Below are 8,503 nucleotides of genomic sequence, written 5' to 3'. Positions count from 1 at the left end.
TTTCTGGAATACCTTTAAAAGAAATACCTTTTATTCTGCCATTATCTTCATTCCTTCGAAAAAGAAATACCTTAAAAGAATATAGGAAAGGGACTTGTAACTGCGGTACTTAACCAAGAGAAGAAATTACGTTATATTTGTATTTTTCTCTCTTGAATTTTTTGTTCAGAAATAACTAGAATATAGATTGAGTTGGTCTTGCTCCTTTATATAGGTAAATTTGCCACTTTTTGCTTCTTTTTTTTTTTCTTAGTTTTTGAAGAAATTACGTTATATTTATATTTTTCCTACTTTAATTTCTTGTTCAGAAATAGTTAGATAGAGTTGGTCTTGCATCTTATATGTAATTTGCCACTTTTTGCCCTTTTTAATTTATGTGGTAGGATTTTGAGTATGAAACGTTTCTTTTTATTGTAATATTCTTATATGTATTTTAAATTATTGATTTTTTATTGTTTCTCACCGGATGCACTGCAGGACTTATAGGTTATATGAGGTTGCGCTTCCAAACAAGTTTTTTTTTAATCTAGGGCTCGAATATCACTGTACCACAATCCATGTTGATCAAATCATTAATTATTACTCTTATGATTTATAATATGTTTTATGTAATTTTCAGATATGTAATTTTATATTTTCAAAAGTTAAAAATTTTATGTTCAAAACCAGGATCAAAATTAACAAATTTGACTTTAAAAATTGGAAAGATAATACCACATAAATGAGAAAAGGGTAATTTTCAAATGGGAAATGTAGTCGCAAAGCGCGAACACGTCGATAACTCAAGTAAAATATATTCTATTTATAAAGTCATATTTTTTATTGATTTAAATTTTAGGAAAATTGTATGAGATAGCAAATTATTAATTCAAATTAAATGCTATAGCCATAATTTATTTTATTTGTAATTCGCGGCAAACATCCATTATTTTGCCATCTGATTCGGTATACAATTAGTCATTTTCGGTATGCAATTATCCATTCGGTATACAAATGTATAAAATGCATTTGTGTTTGTATAAAGTGAGAGAAAAGTGTATATACAAATACAAATACATATATTTTCGTCCTATACACTTATAATTATACAAATATATATATTTTCGTCCTATACACTTATAATTATACAAATACATATATTATTATACAAATTACAATGTATAAATGAGTTTTATACAAAACTGAACAATTTTGTATAAAATTGGATGTATCTAGCGAATTATACAAATCAAAAGCTCTATAGCAAACATAAAATTTGCTATGGAGAGCAATTATGCAAACTATAGTTATAACATCCAAATATGATTTTTATTTTTGCTATATGTGAAGTGTATAAAAAAAAGTGATTTTCTGATATAACTAATAACTATTAATTAATTAAGTGATCATTTGAAAAAAAATCAATTCCTCATTGTTTAGGGGTTGTTTAGCTGGTGAGAGTTATGTAGATATTGGTAACACATGGATTAGTTATGAGGAAATCTATATATTATTTCATGCATGACCTAGTTATTCGCGTATTAGTTATTCATGTATACATTGTTATTTCATCTTCTATCGATCCTACGTAAAATAATACACATATTCCGTCATAACTTATACATATATATTAGTTATGCAAATTTCTAAATTACAAACCAAATAATATGTTATTTTTATCCAAAAATAACTTACCTTCTAACCAGCTACCAATACCCCTATATATAGAGTGTTTGCCAAGTACAATAACAACATCCTCCTTACAGAGTAAAAATGTCAAACTTTGTATCAAGTTGGGCTAAAAACATTGTCACCCTGCCTGAAAATTATGTAATGCCACCTGATAAAAGGCCTAATGAACATGTCTCAATTGGTAACAATATTCCAGTAATTGATCTAGCAAAAGCATCATCAAACACAGTTAATCATGCTGAATTAGTCCAAGAAATACTAAAAGCTAGTCAAGAATTTGGTTTATTTCAGGTTAGTAAAGTTTCTATTACTAATTAATTCGCTTTTTTCCTTTATATATTAAATGAATGAGTACTAATGAAGATTAATTCTGGCTTTAATTATGAATTTATAGATCATAAACCATGGAGTATCTGAGAAACTGATGGATGATGTGATGGATTTATTCAAGGAGTTATTCGACATGTCTGTCGAGATGAAGGATAAGTTATTCTCTGAGGATTCAAATAAGAGTTGTAAAGTGTTTGGAAATCGATATATCAATGGAGAGATTCGTTACTGGAGAGATCTTCTCATACAACCTGTGTTTCCCATTCAAGAAGACACACAACATTGGCTCGAAAATCCAGCTAGATATAGGTACGTTATTATAATGAACATGTCTCGTATTTGAATTTGACTGTATACAGAGTTTAAGGTGAAAAAAATAAACATTTTTCACTCCTGGTGTCTTTGTAGTAATCTACATGTCATGTCATAAGGTACAAAAATGAGACAAAAGTACTTTTTTTCCATTGTCCCAAGCAACTAGTTAGGGGTCGGTTTTATGAATCCTTGTTGATCATGTTCGATGTATAGGGAACTGGTTGAAGCATATTCAACTGAAGTGAGGAAGTCATGCACGATGATAGTGGAGCTGCTAGGTGAAGGACTGGGAGTAGAATTAGGGGAGGAATTGATCAAAGCCAAGCCCTGGGGGCGAACTATTACCCAACTTGTCCAGACCCAAGTTCAGCCATGGGTTCGCCTCCTCATTGCGATCCCAACATCATTACCTTCCTTCAACAGCAAGTTTATGGACTTCAAATTTTCAAAGATGGTCACTGGATTGGTGTTCATCCACTTCCCTATGCATTCGTTGTCATCATTGGTTACCAGATGCAGGTACTTTAACTCGTGCATCACAAGTTAAATTTCTAATTAATACTATTATCAATGTATATTTGTGATATGAATTTAAATGCAGATTATCAGCAACAATAAGCTAGTAGCTTGTGAACACCGTGCAGTTACAAATTCAGAAAGTGGTCGAATAACACTAGGGACCTTTGTTTCTCCTGCTGGAGATTGTGTAGTGGAACCAGCAAAGGCTCTTGTCAATGGTGACAGTCCTGCACTCTATCGCCCCTTCAAATATGAGGAGTTCATAAATGACTTTATGGCCGGAAAGGAACCACATAAGACATTGACACTAGACAACATTAGTTAATTGACATTGGATCTAATATATAATGTCGATATAAGCTTTAATAATGTTAATTGCCGGATCATAATGTTAATTCTGATCGGATAAGCCTTCTTGCAACTGCTTGATCATAATGTTAATATTGTGAGTAAGACCTTACCATAATAATTTAATCATTGAGTAGTATATTGAGTCAATTGATATCTAAGCTTAACGTAACATCTATGACTTCCTCATTCTATGTATACATACTGTGCCTTACATCATCATTAATGTAACCAAATAACATATTTTAGACTATGACTTACATCATCATTAATGTAATCAAATAACATATTTGAGACTATGATTTACACATTAATAAAGAGTGTTAAATTTTTTACCGACATTAGTTAATTATCATTAGATCAATATTGTCACATTTACAAAAAGTGTTAACGGCATCTAAAAATACATATTCAGCAGAAACTATTACTATTAATTAATGGTCGCTAAAATTCATTTTTTAAAGAATCATTTAGGGGATTTATCTATCTGTACCTTTATATATATATATATATATATATATATATATATCGTAATTATACTTTTATTTTCTCCAATATATATGTATATATAATAATATTAAAATCAATTAATCCCTATTAACTCAATACGTATTTAACGTGACCACTTCATCAAGAACGTCATGCTTATGGACATCACCTCTAGGGACCATCTTGGTATCTAGCAACCTATTAATTAATTAACATCTATAGATTCTAATTAATCGATTAATTATTGTAGATAATATTTTAATATTGAATAGTAAATCATAGTTGTGTTTTAAATAAATAGTAAACCTAAGTTTGACTTTTTCCTAGCCATCTGAAAAAAGAAACATACTCCCATTAAAGATTCTAATAGTACTATATATTCTTAAATGTTTTTTTCCCGTACGTTCCCTCTAGTATAAATAGCACAGCACATTATTAATCGTAACATATATTCAAACCACAAACATTCAATAAAAACAATATGAATGAAGATAATTCAAATATTAAGAACAAAGAATCATGCGTAGAAGTAAAATATAGAGGAGTAAGAAAGAGGCCATGGGGAAAATACGCGGCGGAGATAAGAGATACTAATAAGAATGGAGCGAGGGTATGGCTAGGAACTTATGTTACTGCGGAAGAAGCTGCTAGAGCTTATGATAAAGCTGCATTTGAAATGAGAGGTCGTTTTGCAGTACTTAATTTTCCTCATGAGTATCCATCTGATCATCATTCTTCGTCTTCTTCATCATATTCAATGTCATCTTCATCAACGTCGTGTTCATCAGTTCACAATGGGAATGAAGTGATCAAAGAAGTTATTGAACTTGAGTACTTGGATGATAAGTTATTGGAGGAGCTTCTTGGCTTCGAATCTGACAAATCTCATGATCAGTATAATAAGTAGCTATGCCTATTTTGAGTTATTTTACTTCTTTTGCATATGCATGTCTAATAAAGAAAGACACACAGTTGTACTTTATTCACCTGTTAAATTAATGGGCAATCTATGCTTTCCTTTTAATATAAACATTTTTTTTCTTATAAGTTTATTGCAAAAAATATGTTATCTTTCTATAATCAGAAATAACTTAATTATAAAATCAAATAATATCACGTAAATTAAACGGAGGGAGTCACTTGATTCCAATACTGAAAAAACAACAAGAAGGAAATGTAATCTTGACTTTCAACGGTACTGTTCTGTTGGTTTTGACTTTGAATAGGTTATTTTGAGAAAGAGAAAAAGTCAAATGTCTATTGACTCGAAAAATTCAAATGATTTTGACGTAGTCATTAATTAGCTTTTGGGGAAAATTGCGACTGAATTAGGTTTCTTCATTAGTATGTGTCTCACTTTTTAGTTTACTTTTATATGCTCATGTTGGGTAAAATGATTTTATATTTAAATCATTAATTAAAAGATAATTATACGTAATATTTCTAAAAATATAATTTATGACATCCAAATTAAGGTAGATTATCTGTTAAAAATATAATTGATGACATACAAAATAAGGTAAAGGAATAAGCACACACGTGTCTATCAATGTGTGTGCTTTCGGGAATTTAATTTTGAGTTTAGTCGTGTTTTAGTAATTATTAATTTTTAACTTTATTATTTTATTTTAACAAATCAAAATAAGTTTATTATAGGTGATTTTAAAAAATAAATAAATAAGAAGCCACGATCCCAATTATCTCATCCCACCCATCCCGTTCCATCCTGTTTTATAGTGGAATGGGATTATCAGTTCGTCCTGATTCATTCTGACTCGGTTCATCCTGGCCCACCGCCATCTTGCTTCAACTTTCTCCCGTCTCATCTCATCTCGTCCAGTCCCGTCCGGTGTTAGTTTCCCCATGTGCAAATGGATGCACCACCTAGCTTCTCATTCTATGAATACATTATGCTTACTTGGTGCGCATGATCTCATTCTTTTCACTTAAGTACAACCAACACATGTTAAATTAACAAAGCCACTTGTATACCAACCAAATCTAATATTCCTATATATTAACTTTAAGAATCTTATATGGGGATCTACCTATGTATTCTAACACTGCTTTCTATTCTCACAAAGGGCGGAGGCGAAGGGTGATCTGGTGCATATCATTCGCCAGAAAATTATATAATGTACATAGATTAAATGTTAGTTAATATGAGTGTATATATTTAATTAACGCAATTTTGAAGAAAATTTAAACTTCCTTTGCCAAACTCCTAGCTCTGCCACTGAATTTCTCACCCCAATATATTAAATTAACCCTTAAAAGTCTCTAACTATATATACTTATCAAATTAAATACATACCTAATCACCATGACAACTTCTTGATCGTAATCGCTATATAATATATCGACATCATAGCCATGATTCATGCATCTCTATACCTAAGTGCTCTATTAGATTCTATAATTATATTAATTAGCTAATCACTTTATAATGGAGTACTAATTAACATGTAGATATAGAATATTGTCAAAAGATACAGGAGAATCGAAGGGCTGCTCATGAAAACAAATACAATTAATCTGATTATTAATAAATCCCTAAAGTTGATTTTTTTTAAAAGACAACTGAAAAGGAATATATGTTTGAAAAAACAAACAGAAAACGTCCATTAATTAAAGCCATCACGTACTAATTAAATAACAATAATCTTTAATAGTTGTTTTTTTTTAAAGAGGTCCCCTCCACTATAAATAATGTTTGCGCTTTTATTACGTACTAGCATAGTTTCTAAAAAACATTAAGCAGAAAAGGTCTAAGTTAAGTTAATTACTCATTAATATCGTCATCGTACTATATACAGGAATAAGTATGTACGTTGGTATACTATATCAAAATAATCTTTAGCGATAATTAATTAATAACATTAATAACTTAATTGCCGTTAAATATATATATTTTTCGCAACAATTAGCAGTACTCTTTGTAAATGTCTCTAAAGTCTATAGTGACATTGGATCTAATGACAATTAACCAATATCGGTAAAGGCATTAAAACTCTTTGTTAATTTGTACCGGTAACTAATTAATCATAAAAATGAGATTAATAACCATATATAAAATTGCTACTTGTTTAAAATATACTGCATTAATAGTGAAAAAATTCAGTTACATGGTATAAAAAATAAATTCAAACAAAATTACTATGTTATAACTGATTTATCAAAAAGCAACTGTACAAAATTATTTACAGCATCTATATATAAATATAAATATAAATGAGTAAATTTTAGGTTTAGCAAACATAAAAATCATATTTGTATGCTATAGCTATTAATATGTATATTTCGGTATACATATACATAAAAGATATGTATTTGGATCTATTAGTATATTTCGGTATACAAATGGGTCCTGCATTTGTATATTTTGGTCTATTTGTATATTTCGGTATACAAATGGGTCCTGCATTTGTATATTTTGGTATACAAATGGGACCTGCATTTGTATATTTTGGTATATAAATGGATTCTGCATTTGTATATTTCGGTATACAAATGGGATGACAAAAAACATGAAATGTTTGCTGTGAATTACAAATAAAAGAAACTATGGCTATAGTATTTAATTTGAATTAATAATTTACTATGTTATACAATTTTCCCAATATAAATTAAATCCTTATATTTGTTCATAAAACTATTTGTGTTTGACACAGTTATCCTATATTTGACTTTTCACGATTCTACTCTGGCTGACTTTTGAAATTTGACTTGAAGAAAGGAAAATGTCAAAGTTCTTCAATTGAGAATTGTCAAAAGAACATTTGATAGAATTTGTGTCATAGTCACTATCATATTAATAGTGTTATGTAGTTTAAAAATATGTTTTATTTGGTTATATTTATTATATTACTAATTAATATAATAATGTGTATCCTTAAAATATGCTTATTAACTTTTTACTTATGTGACTGAAACAAATAATTGTTTATATTATCACAACATAAAACTTAAATTTTAATAGGATCGTTTGAATTATGAGACAAAGCCAGAAATTTTCACCAGGTATCTCTTGTAAAGATAGTTATTTAGAAATATTGGAGTTAATAGTTAAGTGTTGAAGTGAATGAGAAACGAAAATTTTGAAGCTAAGTTTCTTTAATAGAAATTTTCTCCCTTATTGACGAGGGAAATGAAGATTAGTGTAATTAAATAGAAAATCTTCTCTCACGTCGTTATTGGCGTTCAATTTTGACTTCAATCAAATGATCTAATTGATTAATAAGTATTATTTTCCGCACAAAATTTACATAGAATTCAAATTACAAACACAAATTGAGTCTTTATGTGATTTGAGACTATGTTTGAGTTCAATGAAGTTGAAAATGATTGAGGTAATTAACGATACAATTTTATGGTCTCGGATATTTTTTCTAAATAAAAGTTTCTATATTTCCAACATATAAAACTTTATTGATTTATTGTGTTTTTTTACAACGATTTACTAACAATAAATGACCCTCTTTTCTTCTTCTTTTTCCTTACAACTTATTAATCTTTGTAAGTCTAGTAGTGATCAATTTTGAATAAATTAAAAATCTTACGAATAAACGTTAGACTAAGATATATATCTTGTAAATTATTACAAGTGTTATACGGTAGTTTAATGACTTATTAAGGTTGATAAATACATTAATAAAATATTTAACACGAATCTAATATTATCTGAGAGGGTAAGTTCCTAAGTACTATTAATCCAACTTCCTAAAATAGGGACAAATTAATTAAATTATCAGAAAAACTTTTCTTTGTACACAATTTCCAGATTTAAGTCCCCACAGTGAGGGGCAGGGGCTATCGACATTCTTTTGGTACG

General features: G+C 29.1%; 2 protein-coding genes across 2 annotated transcripts; both read left to right on the top strand.

Moving 5' to 3' along the window:
* Positions 1–1,752: 1,752 nt before the first annotated feature.
* Positions 1,753–3,160, top strand: LOC125813622 (hyoscyamine 6-dioxygenase-like). The gene is made up of 5 exons (XM_049493095.1): positions 1,753–1,962; positions 2,066–2,310; positions 2,530–2,692; positions 2,740–2,835; positions 2,918–3,160. The coding sequence occupies exons 1-5, from the start codon at positions 1,753–1,755 to the stop codon at positions 3,158–3,160; spliced, it is 957 nt and encodes a 318-aa protein (XP_049349052.1).
* Positions 3,161–4,136: 976 nt separating this feature from the next.
* On the top strand, positions 4,137–4,579 carry LOC125811192 (ethylene-responsive transcription factor ERF096-like). The gene has a single exon (XM_049490722.1). The coding sequence runs from the start codon at positions 4,154–4,156 to the stop codon at positions 4,577–4,579; it is 426 nt and encodes a 141-aa protein (XP_049346679.1). The 5' UTR covers positions 4,137–4,153.
* The last annotated feature ends 3,924 nt before the right edge of the window (positions 4,580–8,503 follow it).

The sequence above is a fragment of the Solanum verrucosum genome, unplaced genomic scaffold, assembly GCF_900185275.1.
Source record: "Solanum verrucosum unplaced genomic scaffold, falcon-dt-bn FXZP01000235.1, whole genome shotgun sequence".
Lineage (NCBI taxonomy): Eukaryota > Viridiplantae > Streptophyta > Magnoliopsida > Solanales > Solanaceae > Solanum > Solanum verrucosum.
The sequence above is the reverse complement of the archived record's forward strand: the minus strand, read 5'-3'. Positions and strand labels throughout refer to the sequence as shown.

Coding starts and splice junctions, on each gene's coding strand:
- LOC125813622 (XM_049493095.1), top strand. CDS start 1,753: ATGTCAAACTTTGTATCAAGTTGGGCTAAAAACATTGTCACCCTGCCT. Junction 2,311..2,529: donor GAAAATCCAGCTAGATATAG/GTACGTTATTAT, acceptor TTCGATGTATAG/GGAACTGGTTGAAGCATATT. Junction 2,836..2,917: donor TCATTGGTTACCAGATGCAG/GTACTTTAACTC, acceptor ATTTAAATGCAG/ATTATCAGCAACAATAAGCT.
- LOC125811192 (XM_049490722.1), top strand. CDS start 4,154: ATGAATGAAGATAATTCAAATATTAAGAACAAAGAATCATGCGTAGAA.